Source organism: Diceros bicornis, chromosome 8, assembly GCF_020826845.1.
Source record: "Diceros bicornis minor isolate mBicDic1 chromosome 8, mDicBic1.mat.cur, whole genome shotgun sequence".
Lineage (NCBI taxonomy): Eukaryota > Metazoa > Chordata > Mammalia > Perissodactyla > Rhinocerotidae > Diceros > Diceros bicornis.
Window position 1 is genome coordinate 104,475 of NC_080747.1, and position 17,487 is coordinate 121,961.

Consider the following 17,487-nt stretch of genomic DNA (forward strand, 5'->3'; position numbering starts at 1 on the left):
AGTGGGACACAAATGTAATAAGGACACAGATGAGAGGGAAGACGTGTGAACCAGAGTGAGTGATGTGTGTCCCCCGAGTGTCGGTGAGGGTCTGCCTGTGTGTACGGGTGTGCGCGTCTGTGGCTGTGTGTAACTCTGAGGGCGATGTGGTGTGTGCACATGTGTGTGGTGTGTGTGTGTGCAGGTGTACGTGTGTGTCCAGGGCAGGGCACCTCCCAGGAAGGCTCCTCTCACGACTGCTGTGGTCCGTTTCTCAGGAAATCCTCTTCTACAAAGTCATTGACTACATCCTCCATGGCAAGGAAGACATCAAGGTCATCCCGTAAGTGCCAGGGTTTTACGAGAAGTGTCACTTAAGGGAGGGACCACCCCCAGACCCAAGCAGAGTCGGCTCTGGGGACTTGTCACAGTGCAGTCGGTGGCGCCCAGCACAGCTCCTCGCGCCATGGTGCTCCCTGCATGGTGGGTCACGGCATAATGGGATGGGGAGGGAGGCTGACTCACTGATCTGGGAGGAAAGGAGTTGGCGGGTGAGGAGGGAGGCGACAGCCTGAGGCAGCATGGACACCCGGAGTGGACGTCCAGCGGATTAAGTGAGTTGTCCAGGTGGCCCTGTCAGCAGCAATTGAACTTTGAGGCCCTTGGGGTCCCATCTTGGCTCATCCAGCCAGCCGAGGAAGGTGGAGCCCCTGGAAGGGGGGCCCAACATTGCACACCCAGTGGGGCGGGACAGGAGGGCACAGCCAGCCCAGCGGGCAGCACAGCCAAGTGGAGGACAGGGCAGGACTCCAACCTAGAGAGACCGCGAAAGGCAGCTGGCCACTCCCAGCCCTAGGGCCTCATGGCCATGTGACCCCATGACCTCATGTCAGGACCCCACCCACAGGTCCCACAAGGGACTGGGATCCAGGGGCTAGGCCTGGACGTAGGTCAGGGCCAGGCCCACAGGGCAGGTGACCAGCGCTGAGCTCCAGAGGCTGGGATGGAGCTTGTGGCTCCCAGTAGGGAAAGGGGGCTCCTCCAGGACGTGGGGCCTCAGCATGGGCAGAGGAAGAGGAATGAGGCAGGTCAGGTGCCCCCAAAACTCAGCCCCTGGCCTCCTCCCACCCTCCCTAGTCCTCACTGTTTTCCCACGACCCACTGCCTTCCCCCACCCCACCCCACCACCTCCATAATCCCTGTCCCACCTGGACTCGGAGCAGGAAATAAACGTTGACACACACCGTGCCAATCTGCATGCACACACCCATCCACCTGAGCATCTGCGCCACCTGACCCTCTGCTTCTCTCCCCAGCACACCCCCGGCCGATCACTGGGCCCTGGCCAGTGGCCTTCCGACCTACGTGGCAGAAAGTGGCTTTGTGAGTCCCCCGTGGCCCCAGCCTCCATCCCTCGCGCCCAGCCCTTCCCGCCAGCCTGTGCACCACCGCCAGCGCCCAGCTGCTCCCCTTTGCCATTTAGAGGCCCATCGGGTGGGACAGTCTTGTTGACTTTACATTCAGCTGCTTCAGGTGAAGCTGTTTTTCTGATCCTTTTTCAGATCTGTAACATCATGAATGCTCCCGCTGATGAAATGTTCAAATTTCAGGTATCTGTCCCCTCATTAATAGAGAGTACTGTATTTAGGAAGGAAGATGCTGTGGTTCAGAAACGATGGGCTGAATTCACCTTTGCTGCTTAAGAAACAGCCTCAAAATCTCAGTGGCTAACAACAGACACACAGCTCGCGCGCTCAGGCCCATGGGCTCGCTGGGCGTGCTAGGCCCCAGCGAGGGTTTAGTCTGCTCCTCATGTCCTCATGGGGACACAGGGCCAGGGCAGGCTCTTTTCTGGAGGAGGCCGAGGGTCAAGTGGACCAGTGGAAATGGGCTTTGTTTCTAAAGGCATCCTCCAGGAACTGGCCAGTGTCCATATTCCACTGGCCAGGCACTGGTGGGATGGGAGAGAGGACCAGCTGCATGATTTGGGGGCCCTGTGGAATGGGAGCACAAGGCCCCTTGTTCAACAGTCACTAAGACCTTTAAGAGCCCGGCAGCAGAGTGTTCAGTCAGCGTGGGGCCCTGCGTGACCCTCACACTCACACGGTGAAGCTGCCCTGCTGGGAAAACACCCTCCGCCTCCTCTGGTCGGAGAAGTCACGACAAAGCCCCAGCCGTGAAGTTCTCATGCGGGAGGAGTGCACAGATGGGAACAATGACCCGGTCACCATGGTGTGAGGGCAGAAGAAATGAGGTTCACGCTCGCTGGGAGACAAGCCCAGGCCAGGGCCAGACCCAGGGCAGCAGTCATCTCTGGATACCTCTCCCTGAAGGAAGGGCCTCTGGACGACTCGGGGTGGATCATCAAGAACGTCCTCTCCATGCCCATCGTCAACAAAAAGGAGGAGATTGTGGGGGTTGCAACGTTTTACAACAGGAAAGACGGGAAGCCCTTTGATGAGCAGGACGAAGTCCTCATGGAGGTAAACACCTGTCACAGGTGCGGCTCAAGGTGACACCTGTGTGATGCACAGGACCTGGCAATGCAACGTCCCTCCCTACCATCTGCTATAGCCCCTGGACCCAGCAGCAGGCCCGAGGAGAGTAGGGACAAGGAAGAGCTGTGAGGTCCCATTCCTGGAAGTGGGGAGCTCCCTGGGGGGCACCCTGGAGACTCCGTTAGAAGCACTCACTGCCCTGGAGTGGCACGCCTGGGGACCCGCACACCGGGACATAGGGCCTGGCACACAGCAGGTGCCCATCGGGGTGGGTGATGCTGGCCCCCTCTGCAGTCCCTTACGCAGTTCCTGGGCTGGTCAGTGCTGAACACGGACACCTACGACAAGATGAACAAGCTGGAGAACCGCAAGGACATCGCCCAGGACATGGTTCTGTACCACGTGAGATGCGACAAGGACGAGATCCAGTCTATCCTGGTACCGCTCCCACCACTCCCTGGCCCCTGCTTTGCCCGGTGGGGGACAGGACAGCTGGCCCATCCTGCGGTCTGACGGCCAGGCCCAGTCCTGGGGTCCCACACGCTCTGCCTGGCCGGGGGGTCCCTTCCTCAGCTGTGAGAGGGGGTGGTCAGAGCCTTCCAGGTCGTGCTGTGACAGGACGCCCCCAGTCATCTGTGTGGACAGCTTACAACGTGCCGAACAGCGTGAGCCCCCCACGCGCACTGTCACCTCTCCGAAATGGGAGGCTCGGCCGGGCTTCCAAGGCGATGATTATTCCTCTGTGCCAGAGGGGTGTAGGTGACACTGTCACCCTGTCACACAGTCATGAGGGGTGTAAGTGATGCTGTCACCTTGTCCCACATATGAGGGGTGTAGGTGATGCTGTCACCTTGTCCCACACATGAGGATTGTAGGTGACGCTGTCACCGTGTCATACAGTCATGAGGGGTGTAGGTGATGCTGTCACCTTGTCCCACATATGAGGGGTGTAGGTGATGCTGTCACCTTGTCCCACAGTCACAAGGGGTGTAGATGCTGCTGTCACCTTGTCCCACACATGAGGGGTGTAGGTGACACTGTCACTTTGTCCCACACATGAAGGGTGTAGGTGATGCTGTCACCTTGTCCCACAGTCACGAGGGGTGTAGGTGATGCTGTCACCTTGTCCCACAGTCACAAAGGGTGTGACACTGTCACCTTGTCCCACAGTCATGAGGGGTGTAGGTGACACTGTCACCTTGTCCCACACATGAAGGCTATAGGTGATGCTGTCACCTCGTCCCACACATGAGGGGTGAAGGTGATGCTGCCTCCTTGTCCCTCACACGGGGAGTGAAGGTGACACTGTCACTCTGTCTCATAACACATCTGTTTTCTCTCCTAGCCAACAAGAGAACGCCTGGGGAAGGAGCCTGCTGACTGTGAAGAGGACGAGCTGGGGAAAATCCTGGTCAGAATCTGACTCCCACCTCTCAGGTGGAGGCTGGAAGGGCCTGGGGAGGGGAGACTTCTCCATTCCCAGGACACTTGAGCACACAGTGTCATCTTGTGACGTTTGCTGCTGTCTTCATACCCATGTACCTGTGTCCATGTGTGTGTCATGTGTCCGTGTGTGTCTGTGTGTCATGTGTGCCTATGTCCGTGTGTGTCATGTGTGCCTGTGTCCTTGTGTGTCACGTGTACCTGTGTCTGTGTGCCTGTCTGTCATGTGTGCCTGTGTCTGTGTGTCATGTGTGCCTGTGTCCATGTGTGTCATATGTTCCTGTGTCGTGTGTCTGCATGTCATGTGTGCCTACGTCTGTGTGTGTCATGTGTGCCTGTGTCTCTGTCGTGTGTGTGCTTGTGTGTCTGTGTGTGTTGTGTGTGTCATGTGTGTGCCTGTGTATCTTTCTGTGTACCTGTGTATTCACATGTCCTTGTCTATCTTTGGGTGTGCCTGGGTATCTTTTTATGTGCATATCTTTGTGTTTGTTTCCCTGGTGACATCACCATGTCTGCCTAGCTAGTTGTTGGGCCACGGGTGGGAAGAGAGCAGAGGAAGGGGGCTGAGGCAGCAGGGACGTGGGTGTCCCTGGCTATAGGCCAGGGTGACTGGAAGGGCAGATGTTACCAGACATCTGGGACGTCTGAGGCTGGACAGAGGGTCCTGGGAGGAGAAGAGATGAGGAACAAGTGGGGATTTGATGGGCCTGCCTCCCTCAGCCCATCAATCTCTCCCACAGAAAGAAGTGCTGCCAGGGCCCACCAAGTTCGACATCTATGAGTTCCACTTCTCCGACCTGGAGTGCACAGAGCTTGAGCTGGTCAAATGCGGCATCCAGATGTACTACGAACTGGGCGTGGTCCGAAAGTTCCAGATCCCCCAGGAGGTGGGATGGGGACATGGTCAGGGGTCCCAGATGTTGCAGGAGGTGGGATGAGGACATGGTCAGGGGTCCCAGATGCTGCAGGAGGTGAGATGGGGACATGGTCAGGGGTCCCAGATGTTGCAGGAGGTGGGAGAGATGTGATCGGGGGTCCTAGATCCCACAGGAAGTTTGGGGCATATTCATTACGGAATGGACAGTGCATGCAGGTAAAATACACACAGCAAGGATGCCTAGAATAAATGACTGGATGGATGAATGAATGGAAAATGGTAAATAGGAATTCCAGGCAACTTGACCATTAAGTGCATCACTGGGCGTGGGGTAGAAGACACAGAAGCAGCCCACCACCTGTGCAGAAAGCACGCAGCATCCTCTAGGCATGAACACAGGGCCCCTCAGACACCATCCCAGGGAGGAGGGGACAGCCTTCCAGCTCTGCCCACAGCTTCTGCACTGCTTCCACCTCCAGGGCTCCGGGAGCGCCTGCCTCCCCACCTCCCAGTAAGGGAGCCAGGTTTCTTCAGGCACCCCTGAGAACAGGAGCAGCAGGCTGGGAATTTCAAAAGAAATTTTACTAACTACTAATGAAAAACACAAAAGTAAAAAATATAGAAAATATTAACAGAATAAAAAATATTTCCAAATAATTTTCTGGCCCTAAAAATCACAGTGGCAACAATAAGAGGCTCCCCTTGGCCCACATTCTGTCATCCAGAGATAACTGCCCCACAGAAAAAGGCTCACCCCTCCTGCCTGCCCCTCAGCCTCCGGGCCTTCAGCCACCATCTTATTTCTCCATCACCCGTGCCAGGTGCCCACACACCTTGCCCCATTCAAGTACCCATGCCTAAAACAGATCTTTTCCAGGCTGGCCTCGAGGCACAGTGGTTAAGTTTGGTGCACTCCGCTTTGGCGGCCCAAGTTCACAGGTTCAGATCCGGGGGGCAGACCTACACCACTCGTCAGCCATGTGTGGCGCCATCCCACATACAAAATAGAGGAAGATGGGCACAGATGTTAGCTCAGGGCTAATCTTCCTCAAACAAAAAATGAGGAAGGTTGACAACAGACGTTAGCTCAGGGCAAATCTTGCTCACCAAAAAAAAAAAAAAAAAAAAAACAGCAGAAACAAAAAACACACAGACCTCTTCTTCTAAAATATCCCAGACCCCTCGCCTGGGGTCCTCTTCCCAATTTTGGGCTGGGCAGTAGGATGGAGGCCCCAGAAGCCCCATGAATGCTGGAGCAGTTCTTAGCTTCAGCTCTGGCCCCCTCAGGCTGCTTGCCACCCCTCGTCCACCTTGCAGGTGCTGGACGAGGCACCCCCCCCCCCCACCCAGGAAGGTGGTCAGGGCCCGTGGTGAATCACCAGGACAGGGAGGGTCGAGGGGGCCCAGGGGATGGGATGTGGGGTGATGGGATGAGCAGGGCTTTCACACAGAGCCAGCAGCCTGTGAAGGCTTTGGGGGACACACGCTCTGTGCCCAGAGCCCGTTTCCCTCGGCCTCTGCCAGGTCCTGGTCCGCTTCCTGTTCTCCGTGAGCAAAGGGTACCGGAGAATCACCTACCACAACTGGCGCCACGGCTTCAACGTGGCCCAGACGATGTTCACGTTGCTCATGGTGCGTGGATGGGGCCGGGGCAGAGCCCCAGGAGCCGGTGGTCCCCAGGGGTGGGGGGCAGAGCGCCAGGAGCCCAGGCACGAGAGGTGCCTCCTCTGGCCAGGGTTGTGAAGACCCTCCTGGTCCCAAGGCCAGTATCACAGGCGCCTGGAGGTGGGGGGCCCTCCACAGGGGCAGTAGGGCCCTTCAAGGGCTGAGCAGTGGAGGAGGCCCCTCCAACCGGCTGGCACCCCCCAGGCCAGGGAAATGAGCGAGGGCACCTGGCCTGGGAGCAGCAGCAGGGTCAGGCCCAGCTCCCCCACCGCACCCTGCTTCCCCCCCTACTCCCCCCACCCGTCCCAGCCCCGGGAGCAGGGAAGGCAGCGGGCAGCGGGGCTGCATGACCTGGGCACCCGTCTCCGCAGACGGGCAAGCTGAAAAGCTACTACACGGACCTGGAGGCCCTCGCCATGGTGACAGCAGGCCTGTGCCACGACATCGACCACCGCGGCACCAACAACCTGTACCAGATGAAGTACGGCACCTGGGGCCCGCCACCTCCCCTCCCGGGAGGGTCCCCGGGGCTCACCCCACGACCAGTCGGGCATCGGGCCCCTTCCCTGCGCGGCGGGGAGGGCCCAGGGGCCTCTCGGGCTTCTAACCGCTGCTCGTTTTTGATAAAACCTCTGTAACAGATCCCAGAATCCCTTGGCCAAGCTCCACGGCTCCTCGATTTTGGAGCGGCACCACCTGGAGTTCGGGAAGTTCCTGCTCTCAGAGGAGGTTCGCGGTGTTTCCTGGACCCTCGCCTGCGCCCCGGGCGCCCCCATCCGCGTCCACACCGCGCGGCGTCCGGGGGCGCAGCAGGCGGGGCTCGGACGCGGGGTGGGTGGGCTCGGTCCGAGGCGGGCGGGCGGGAGCCGGGCGCGGTGTAAGGGTCCCGGGCCGCGTGCTCGTGACCCGTGGGTAGAAGCCGGCCAGCGAGGCCCGGAGGAGCGGATGGACGACCCCCGGGAGGGGGTGGGGACGGCCCGGGGCGCACCCGCGACAGGAGCCCCTCCCGCAGACCCTGAACATCTACCAGAACCTCAACCGGCGGCAGCACGAGCATGTGATCCACCTCATGGACATCGCCATCATCGCCACGGACCTGGCGCTCTACTTCAAGTGGGTCCCGCGAGGACCCCCGGGAGGCCGGACAGAAGCCCGCTTTGGGGGAGGGGGGTCTGGGCAGACCCGGGGGGACCCCAGGAGGCCGGACGGCAGCCCGCTGGGGGGGGGGTCCGGGCCGACCCACGCCCTCCCCACGGCCCCACTAGGCGTAGACTCCCTGCATCATTCCTTTCGTAGAAGGGTGTGGGGCTAGGATCCAGGAGCACGCATAGGGGCAGGTCCTGCATGGAGTGAGGGGGTGGAGTCGACTCTCTCCCCCTTGTTCCTGGGGTTCAGGAAGAGGACAATGTTCCAGAAGATTGTGGACGAGTCCAAGAACTACGAGGACAGGAAGAGCTGGGTGGAGTACCTGTCCCTGGAGACAACACGGAAGGAGATAGTCATGTGAGCAGTGGGGGTGGCAGGAGGGTCTCTGCCCCTGGGTGGCTGGTTGCTCCTGCAAACCTACCCCAACACGACTAGGAGACCCCGGGGTCCTGGAAGCTCCAGAATAAGAACAGGTCATCTCTTAAGACTTTGATGCCTCAACACAAGTGCTCCATCTTACTTGCTCCTCATTTTCAGGGAGGACAGTGCAGGATTCAGGGTCAGACAGGCCATCTCCTTAGTTTGTGGACTTTGGCAATAGTTTACTCACTTTATGAGCCTCCACTCCTTCATCTGCAAAGTGGGGCCTTAGAAGTGCGTCCTCCACAGGCGGGTCCCAGAGACCCAGTAAGGGAAGACGTGTACATCCCCAGCACACAGAAGGCGCCGATAAACACTGTTGACTTTAGGTTGTGGCTGCAGGGGAGTGGGAGTGTGGGGGCTGGAGTGGTGTGCACAGCAAGGCCGTCCACTGGTGGGAGGACACGGGGCCTTGGACCTGTGCCACCGCAGTCTCCCGGCCTCTCAGGGGCAGGAGGGTGCAGGGGTGGAGGGAGGCCGGTCTGGGTGTACCTGGAGTTCTGTTTGCCTGCAGGGCCATGATGATGACGGCATGTGACCTGTCTGCCATCACCAAGCCCTGGGAAGTCCAGAGCAAGGTCAGAAGTCCTGCGGGTCCCCGCCCTGTTGTCACTGCCTCATGGAACTGCATCTAGGGGAACCTGAGATGGGAGACAGACCCATTCGTTTGCAAGTGGTGCTGAGGGCTGCCGCCCTGCTCTGGGGTGGGGCCAGCAGCCACCACCGTGGAAGGTGCTGCTGAGCATCAGGCCCAGCTGGGATAGTGGGGGCCCCAGGGATCTGTGTGGAGAAGACTAAGGGCATGGAGCCTCCTGGTGGGCTTCAGGACAGTTTCTGACCCAGCCCTGAACTCCACAGGATGACTGCCTCTGTGTGCCCCCTAGGTCGCTCTGCTGGTGGCGGCTGAGTTCTGGGAACAAGGTGACTTGGAAAGGACTGTTCTGGATCAGCAGCCCATTGTGAGTATTGCTTCCAGAATCTTCTACCCCCACCATAGTCCTTGGGAGCCTCAGGCCTGGCTTGGTGCAGACAGGGAACCCTCGAGGGTTCTGGGGTCCTGGGGCCTCAATCTCACTTTATGGTTTCACGTGAAATGAGCCAAGTGTGAATTTAGGTGGTTCGGGATCTGGATAGAGTTGCGATGCCCGTGCAGAGGTGGAAAGTCGTTGTTTAAACTGGCAGAACCAGGCTGTGGCTCATAACCAAGAGCCTCCATGGGCCCAGGCGGCTGCATGGTGAACCCCAGCTGGGCCATAAGCTGCTCCAGGAAGCCCCAGGCGGAGCAGGCCTGGCCCACAGGGAGAGTGAAGGGCCAGAGGAAGCCAGTGACTAGAGTCCAGGGGCCCACAGGGTGGCAGATGGACAGTGCTGGGATCTTCAGGTCAGCAGTGTGGGGTCAGGATCCCAAGGGGACAAGGAGAGCATAGCGCTGTCCAACAACATGTGGAAGAGGTGGAGAGAGAGTTTGTGTCACAGTCAACGCCAGTCAATGTATAACTCTCTGAACGCAGGGTGGAGAAGGCTTTGGGGCCAGATCCAGAAGCAGGAAATGATCCCTGACCAACCAGCAAACTCTTTGGGGGGAAGGGCAGGCAGCTCATTTGTCCCCTCTGGGCCAGGCCTCTAGGGTCCTGCATGGCTCACCCTCACCACACCAGTGCTGGGAGGGTGGCTCACTGTGAAGGAGAGACTGACAGGAGGTAGCTGGGGGTCTGAAGTCTGTGGACACCGAGGACAGCTCCTCCAAGCACATCTGGGGTTTGCCCCACAGGAGCACGCACCAGGTCTAGGGTCAGCACCATGGATAGGTCCCGGAGGGGTTGGCTGGAGGAAGGGGCTGGCAGAGCTCCAGCCAGGGCTGACCTGGCCTGAGCCCAAGGATCCCTAGCGCAGCTCCCTGGGAGCCCAGAGGACATGCGACGAGCCAGCACCATGGACGCTGACTGGGCTGCCCCGGAACCAAGCCCGATGGCTCAGAGGGGCACGGGGCGTCCTGGATTTCCCCTTCCAAGGGCCAGTGTCTATCAAGGCAGACTGGTCCCAGAGCCAGGGGCTGTACCGTCATCCAGTAGCCGCTGCTCAGTCTGTGTCCATGGACATGCTCACCTAGCTGGGGCGGGACCCAAGGGTCGTGGGGGCTCAGAGGAGTTGTCGGGCACACCGGCCACCAGCACCTCACTGTGTCTCTGCTCCCCCCATAAGCCGATGATGGACCGGAACAAGGCAGCCGAACTCCCCAAACTGCAGGTTGGCTTCATCGACTTCGTGTGCACGTTCGTGTACAAGGTGAACAGGGTTCGGAGGAGGAGGCCGCTGGTGTGGGGCCACCTGATTGCCCAGTGCCGCCCTGGCCCCCATTCTCCTCACATCTGCACTTAAAATCTGGAAACCTCAGTGTCACCCCAAGGGAGTCCTCGCCCACCCCCGCCCTCGCCCGGTCGAGGTGCTTTCCCACCAGGCTCTCTCCCTCTGGGAACATCCTCCCCCCACCTTGAGGTCTCACCTCAAATGTCCCCTCCCCAAACCCCATCTAGGGCGCACCCCCCCCCATGGCCTGCACATTGTTTTTTGGGGCACTGACTTCGATTTATCTGCAGGTGCACTTGCTCGGTGTCTATGCACTCTGGGAGGATGGGGATGGGCCCACCTGTCACAGCTGGGTGTGCCCCATCCAGCACATGCATGTTGCACAACTGACGAGTGACCATGGGACACCATGACGAGGCACGGGGCAGGGGCTGTGATGTCACAGCTCAGGGGACTGGCCAGCAAGTGAGGGGGTCTGACTGCAGAGCCCTTCCCAGTGCCACCCAACACATCCACGGGCTCCACTCACTCTGGTGGCAGGGGCAGCGGGGGCTGCAGGGGCCAACCCCACACTCCAAGGAGGAGGTGGACTGGTTCTGAGTGAAGTCATCGCTGACTGGGCCCATCCACTCCCCGCCTCGGCCCCTGAGGCCACTCGCACTTCCCTTTACTGAAACACCGGCTCCCTTTCCTGCTTCCGCCACAGGGCTGCAGGTGCTGGGGAGGAGCACGGCCCCTAACCCTAACCGTAACCCTAACCCACCGTGGGGCTCCCCTCCCACTGCCTTCCCCAGCTGCATCCACACGATCCACAGCTGGTGTGTGTGTGCGTGTGCGCATGTGTGCATGTGAGCATGTGTGCATGCACGTGTGTGTGCATGTGTCCATGTGAGCATGTGCGTGCGTGTACATGTGTGAGCATGTGTGTGAGCATGTGTGGGTGTGTGCGTGAGCATGTGCATGTGTGAGGGTGTGTTCACATGTGAGCACGTGCATGCATGCATGTGTGAGCACGTGCGTGCATGTGCATGTGGGAGCGTGTGAGCATGCGCACCGTGAAGTCTGCTGTGTGGGAGAGACAGGAGAAGGAGCCACAGGACCTGCATGTCCACCGAGCCTGCCTACCCGTCTGCCAGGGACTCATCTTCTGCAGTTACTTTGCACTCTGTTCCACTAAGACCGTCTGTGTCACGAGCCTTCACACCCACAGCTCCCCGTTCTAACGTCAAGAACACAGACTCTGAGCCCCCTCCATCTTCAAGGCTTTCCTGGGAAAGTGACATCTCAGTGGTCCTCCCTCCTCCCGCCAGGCGGGCCCCCTCACGGTTCTCCCCCTGGGGAAGCCCCCATCCCAGCCCGCCCAGGAGCTGTGGGAGGTGTGGTCTGACTTGATTCCCTTTCCAGGAGTTTTCCCGTTTCCACGAGGAGATCCTGCCCATGTTCAACCGACTGCAGAACAACAGGAAGGAGTGGAAGGCCCTAGCTGACGAGTACGAGGCGAAAGTGAAGGCCCTGGAGGAGAAGCAGGAGGAGAGAACAGGGGCCAAGAAAGGTCTGGGTTCCGCTCCTGCCACGGCCTGCAGGGGGCGGGGGGCTGGCACGTAGCTAATCCCCAAGTCAAAGTGTGTGAAGAGGCAGAATCAAGCAACCGAGTTAAATTTGGAGAAGAGGCAGGTTTCCCACGGGCCTGTGGTTGGCGCCCTCAGATTCCTCCCTGAGGAGGCAGGTGGGGAGGCCCATCCCGTAGAGCCGGCCCTGCTAATTCAATGTAGCTCGCATGCTCGACTACAAGGATTTCCTCTTGCTCCTAGCCGGGCACTCTCGTTTTCTCTAAGGAAGTAACAAATCTAGTGTTACTTCTTTTATAAAGGGGAGGAAAGCCCAGTTGAAATATCATGACCTCTTAGCAGCTCTTCTGGTCCACCATCAAGCAGCAGTTCCCTCCTAAGCAACTCAAAAAATCTACCTATACTTCCATGCCACCCTCAGAAACAAAACAGCAGACCTAAAAAAGACAAGTGAGCTAAGAGGGAAGAGTCAGGTGTGCATGCCCTTTCCCTGTGCTGTGTCAGAGCTTTTGTTTCCTTTGCCTTGGTATTCCCTGTGCTCGGCCACCTCAGCTCAGGGACTTTTGTTGCTGTTCCCTCCAGGTCCCCACTATGGGGAGGGAACCAAGGTAAACAAGACGGTTTCAGGTTGTGGGAGGCCAGCACTGAAAGCGTCACCAGGCTAAGATAAGAAAGGCTTAGCCACAGCTAATCAGCTTAAGCTGACCACAGACCCACGCTCTGCCCTTCCTCCTCGGGGCTGGTACAGGACACAGCAGAAATGGGGGAGCCAGGCCACTGTCCACACGGTTCTCACTCACCCTCGTGTCTTCTCATGCAGCGGGCACAGAAATGTGCAATGGTGGCCCAGCACCCAAGTCTTCCACCTGCTGCATCCTGTGAGCCAGTCAGTGGGGTCCCACAGCTCCCCGGCCCCTACACCCGCTGGGACTGTGCCTCTAACCATGTGGTACGAGAGGTTAAGAAGCCCAAGAAAATGACTGAAGACAATTTTGGATGTTTTGAATTTTTTTAAAGTTTGTGTTTTTATAAACTAAAGCCAACTGTGAATAACTTGCACAGTGTAGCCTACCTTACGCTCATCCATCTCTTGGATACATAGTAACACCACCGAGAACTCTGAAAAGGGTCTGTGAACTGTGTCTGAAAGCACTGGGTGGAATCTTCACAACTGCACATGGGTTTATGTGTATATGAGTAGAGAGAGGGATACATAGATGCTGCTTTCCCTCCGGTTTAGGAAAAAACTTATGACCAGAAGTTTAGAATAAAATAACAAGAAAACAAGTTGCCCTTTTTTCACGTGGCGTAAACTACAGTGGAGGGTACATGGCATATGACCCATTGGAAAACCCTGCCAGAAAGATCAAGGCCATGAGTAGAGCAGCAATCAGACTTCAGTGATCAGTGCAGCAGTAATCTGCAGTAGATGGTCTGAGTGGAGCTGCTCTGAACCAGACACACAGACCCAGACTGGGTGGGCCTTATGCAAACACCCGTCTTCTGCCCAAGTTCACAACCGAGCGTTCCCATCCGACAGCAACCACACACCTCCAATGCCTTACTGTCTGTGAGCCAGGAGGATAGGCACAGTCAGACCCAAACCGGGTACTAATCATCTGGCAGAAATTAAGGACTTTGTTAACAGGTAGTGTGCGCTCCAGAGCATTTGTTCCTGAGACTGAGAGACCCCTCCCAGCTGCAGGTTTAGGCCGCTGGCTGTAAGGCCAATTGGGCTGCCACCTAGGCCCTCTCCTAGAGCTCCCGGGGGGTAGACACGCCCCACAGCCATTGCTCACAGGAAGGAGGGGCTGTTTTTCCATCTCAGCAGTCAGTGACAGGGGCCTATGATGGAGGCAGGGGCTCGTCCAGGTTCCCAGAGGGGCTCAGCACCAGCCATCTGCTCTCAACTGGATCCCACCCCCTCAGGAGGAGCCCACCCTCACCTGAGGCTCACCCAAACCTCACCTGAACCACAAACAGGGCTCTGAAGTGCTCCTATGCTGCTTCTGCTCTTCTTATTTGCAAATGAACTTATTTTACCAATGAACTGGGGCTCAAAGCCCAGGAAATCTGCTCAAGGCATAAGCCGGGAAAGAGCAATATTCCAACACCAGGCGTCAGGGGTTAAAAGAGCACAGCCAGGAGGGGCGGAACAGGCTGTCTGCTCAGGCACCTCAGACCCAAACCCCTGAACAGCTTATGCAGACTCCAGCCTGGTCCTCAGGAGGCCACGTCCCCTCCATGGGGTCAAGGGGAAGATTCGTGAAGGGGATGGCGATCCAGGTCCCAACTGTAAGGGCACCAGGCCACCCCCAGCCACCAACATTTGCACTGCCCACTCCCTGCCCTGTTCATCCAGGGGTCTGGGTCAGGGCTCAGAGGAGAGAAGACCAAGCAGCACCCGTGTCGCCCAGGCCAGCTGTATCTCCATTACAAACTGCACTCTTTGGGGATCCTCACCTGGACACCCCAGAGAACAGGTGACACAGTTTCTGTGCTTCCTGCCCTGTTTGTGCACTGCATCCTGGCTCTGTGACGGGTGACTGGTTCTTCTGAAACCCCCTCCCCATCCCTACCCGACATAAACCAAGGAGGACAGAGTACAACACTGAGCTTGAGTCCAGAAATCGGACAAGTAAGACAGTAAAGAGGGCCACAGCATCAACATGCAGAAAGCTTTATTCGTCCACACTGCTCCAGGAGAGAGAAGGGCTCACTTGAGGATGCTGTCGTCTTGGGCTGAAAGGTTAGAGGAAACACTCGTCATTTCATGCTCAGGCGATCCACAAGGACCCAGTGTCTAATTCCAGGGGAGCCTCACCGTGCTCTCCTTCAACCCTCATCCATGGTCGTCCTTGTCCCTGCTCCTGTGACTGGAACTTGCCATGGCAGTCAGGGGGGAAAGTATGCCTGGGCCTCACCAGAGGCAAGGTGTCACCGTGTCCCCCCATCATCCATGATTCTGCTCCCCTCCCCCCCGAGGCCCCATGGGACCAGTCCTGGATGAAGGGAGGCCGCCCCTCCGTCCACTATGGGGCTCGCTCAGGGCAGCTGTTTCTGAAGATCTAGATGGAGAACAAATCCATAAGAGTCAGTAACAGGGGTACCTTCTGCCAATTCTCTCTGGATCCGTTTCAGCTCATCCTGCTGCTTCTTCTCCTCAGCTGCTATCCGCCTTTCCTCTTCGGCCCGAGGTTTCAGGTAACCTGTTTGAGGAAAGCAGAAGGGGAGGGGGAGATACTTGCAATTAACTTCTTCACTGAAACACCACATAAAAGGAACTTAGTCCACACGCAAAGCTACCTTCAGGTGCACTGTGAACGCCAGACGCACCTGTTTCCTCTCCTTCACCTCGATGGAGGTGGAAGCCTGACCTTCACCCCTCAACAGAGAGCCCGACCCAGAGGGCAGCTATGGGGTCCCCGCTGCCACCAGGCGCCCTGCACCACACGCCCTTCCTCGCTTCAGCCTCTGTGCCACAAGGGCTGCTCGGGTCACGCCGCACCACTCCAGCACCCACTGGGCTCCAGTTTTCAAGAAGAACTGAGTTTTCCAGTTCCCTGGGCAGTGTCCAGCAGCAGAACATACTTTGGGTCCTTGCCACCTGCACACCCACCTGAGCTAATGCACACCTGAGCTAATGCACCCCTGCCCAAGCTCACACCTGAGACAGTACACCCCTGCCGAAGTTAATGCACACCTCAGCTAATGCACCCCTGCCCGAGCTAATGCACCTCTGTCCGAGTTAATGCACACCTGAGATAATACACCCCTGCCCAAGCTAATGCACACCTGAGATAATGCACCCCTGCCCGAGCTAATGCACACCTGAGCTAATGCACCCCTGCCTGAGCTAATGCACACCTAAAATAGTACACCCCTACCTGAGTTAATGCACACCTGAGCTAATGCACCCCTGGCCGAGCTAATGCACCTCTGCCAGAACTAATGCACACCTGAGATAATGCACCCCTGCCCAAGCTAATGCACACCTGAACTAATGCACCCCTGCCCGAGCTAATGCACCCCTGGCTGAGCTAATGCACACCTGAGATAATGCATCCCTGCCTGAACTAATGCACACCTGAGATAATGCATCCCTGCTCGAACTAATGCACACCTGAGATAATGCACCCCTGCCCGAGGTAATGCACACCTGAGCTAATGCACCCGTGCCCGAGCTAATGCACACCTGAAATAGTACACCCCTGCCCGAGCTAACGCACACCTGAGATAACGCACCCCTGCCCAAGCTAATGCACACCTGAGCTAATGCACCCCTGCCCGAGCTAATGCACACCTGAGATAGTGCACCCCTGCCTGAGCTAATACATCCCTGCTCGAGTTAATGCACACCTGAGATAATGCACCCCTGCCCAAGCTAATGCACCTCTGCCCAGGCCGCGCTCAGCGGTCAAGCCCCCCCTTTCTCGTCCTTGGCGCGTTTACTTCGCTGGGGTTTACTGGGGGCCCGGGGAGGCCGAACAGGCTCGAAAAGCCCCAAGCGCCGCCCGGTCGGCGGGGACAGCGGTCACTCACTGTAGCGCTTGGCTCCGTAGGCGACGCCGAGGAACAGGGCGGAGTAGCGGCCGAGCTGCGGGGAAAAGCCGGTCAGAGGGGCGGGGGTGAGAGGCGCGGGAAAATGGGGGAGGGGGCCGGAGGACGGGGTGAGGGTCGCGGGCTCCGGGAGGATGGGGGAGGGGGGCGGAGGACCCGGTGAGGGTCGCGGACTCCGCGAAGATGGGGGAGGGAGCCGGAGAACGGGGTGAGGGTCGCGGGCTCCGGGAGGATGGGGGAGGGGGCCGGAGGACCCGGTGAGGGTCGCGGGCTCCGGGAGAATGGGGGAGGAGGGCAGAGGACGGGATGAGGGTCGCGGGCTCTGGGGGTCGCACACACGAGCCCCATGCGGAGCCGAGCACCCGGCGGCGCTTACGAAGCCTGGTTCACCTTGATGAGCGGAGAGACCTGCACCGGGGGCACCATCTTGTCCGTGACCTTCGCACCGGAAGCACAGTCCAGGGCCGAGGACGCCGCAAGGGCCCGGGAAGCCGTGGAGACGCAAAAGCGTACTCGGGCTAGCGCAGGCGCTGTCGGAAGAGCGGCTGTGGGGCGGCGCCCTCTGGCGGACAGAGGGGCGAACGGCGCCCGCCCGCTCAGGGGTGACGTCACCAGGCGCGCGTGAGGTCCGCGGCGCGCGCCTCGGGACCGGCTGCGCATGCGCGATGGCTGGACGGTGCGGGGTGGTTATCCTGGTGTGCGACCCCGGCCGCTCCGCCGGGTCCACCCCGCGACCCCTGATGTTCTCGGCCCAGAGTGAGCGCACATCGAGGCCCAAGCACCGTAGGTCTGAATAAGTGAAAAGTATGAGTCAAGCTTACCACGTGCAGACGAGAGTGCGCTCTGTGCTCTTGCCCTGGAGGTTGTCCGCTCACAGCGGGAAGTCGGGGACGGGACGGAGCCCCAACCTGCAACCTGGAGCGTGGCCCCACCCCGCCCAAGGCTGTCCAGGAGCGCACCGGCCGGTCAGCCCTGAGGACGGCCGGGAAGGGGCCCGAGGCCCTGGGCAGGGAATCTGGGGTCC

General features: G+C 58.8%; 2 protein-coding genes across 3 annotated transcripts in view; one reads left to right on the top strand and one right to left on the bottom strand.

The window, feature by feature from the left end:
* PDE6B (phosphodiesterase 6B) overlaps nt 1-12,883 on the top strand; it is a 34,661-nt gene extending 21,778 nt beyond the window's left edge. The window contains exons 6-22 of one of the 2 annotated variants that reach the window (XM_058546475.1): nt 258-322; nt 1,296-1,362; nt 1,542-1,589; nt 2,313-2,462; nt 2,772-2,915; nt 3,823-3,888; nt 4,661-4,807; nt 6,322-6,429; nt 6,834-6,943; nt 7,104-7,191; nt 7,475-7,575; nt 7,858-7,965; nt 8,543-8,606; nt 8,913-8,987; nt 10,231-10,314; nt 11,740-11,887; nt 12,724-12,835. In XM_058546475.1, coding sequence (XP_058402458.1) covers nt 258-322; nt 1,296-1,362; nt 1,542-1,589; nt 2,313-2,462; nt 2,772-2,915; nt 3,823-3,888; nt 4,661-4,807; nt 6,322-6,429; nt 6,834-6,943; nt 7,104-7,191; nt 7,475-7,575; nt 7,858-7,965; nt 8,543-8,606; nt 8,913-8,987; nt 10,231-10,314; nt 11,740-11,887; nt 12,724-12,785 — 1,635 coding nt within the window. In that variant the 3' untranslated portion in view covers nt 12,786-12,835. Of the gene's footprint in view, nt 1-257; nt 323-1,295; nt 1,363-1,541; nt 1,590-2,312; nt 2,463-2,771; nt 2,916-3,822; nt 3,889-4,660; nt 4,808-6,321; nt 6,430-6,833; nt 6,944-7,103; nt 7,192-7,474; nt 7,576-7,857; nt 7,966-8,542; nt 8,607-8,912; nt 8,988-10,230; nt 10,315-11,739; nt 11,888-12,723 lie in introns of both variants that reach the window. The other variant, XM_058546476.1, reaches the window with a different exon arrangement.
* Nucleotides 12,884-14,567: 1,684 nt separating this feature from the next.
* On the bottom strand, nt 14,568-16,957 carry ATP5ME (ATP synthase membrane subunit e). Its single transcript, XM_058546477.1, has 4 exons — nt 16,854-16,957; nt 16,446-16,500; nt 15,014-15,112; nt 14,568-14,645 (listed from the first exon to the last, which is right to left on the bottom strand). Exons 1-4 carry the CDS (start codon nt 16,887-16,889, stop codon nt 14,620-14,622), a joined length of 216 nt encoding a protein of 71 aa, XP_058402460.1. The 5' UTR covers nt 16,890-16,957; the 3' UTR covers nt 14,568-14,619.
* Nucleotides 16,958-17,487: the final 530 nt, after the last annotated feature.

Coding starts and splice junctions, on each gene's coding strand:
- ATP5ME (XM_058546477.1), bottom strand. CDS start 16,889: ATGGTGCCCCCGGTGCAGGTCTCTCCGCTCATCAAG. Junction 16,501..16,853: donor AGGTCTCTCCGCTCATCAAG/GTGAACCAGGCT, acceptor TTTTCCCCGCAG/CTCGGCCGCTACTCCGCCCT. Junction 14,646..15,013: donor CCAGAGAGAATTGGCAGAAG/GTACCCCTGTTA, acceptor CTAACCTTTCAG/CCCAAGACGACAGCATCCTC.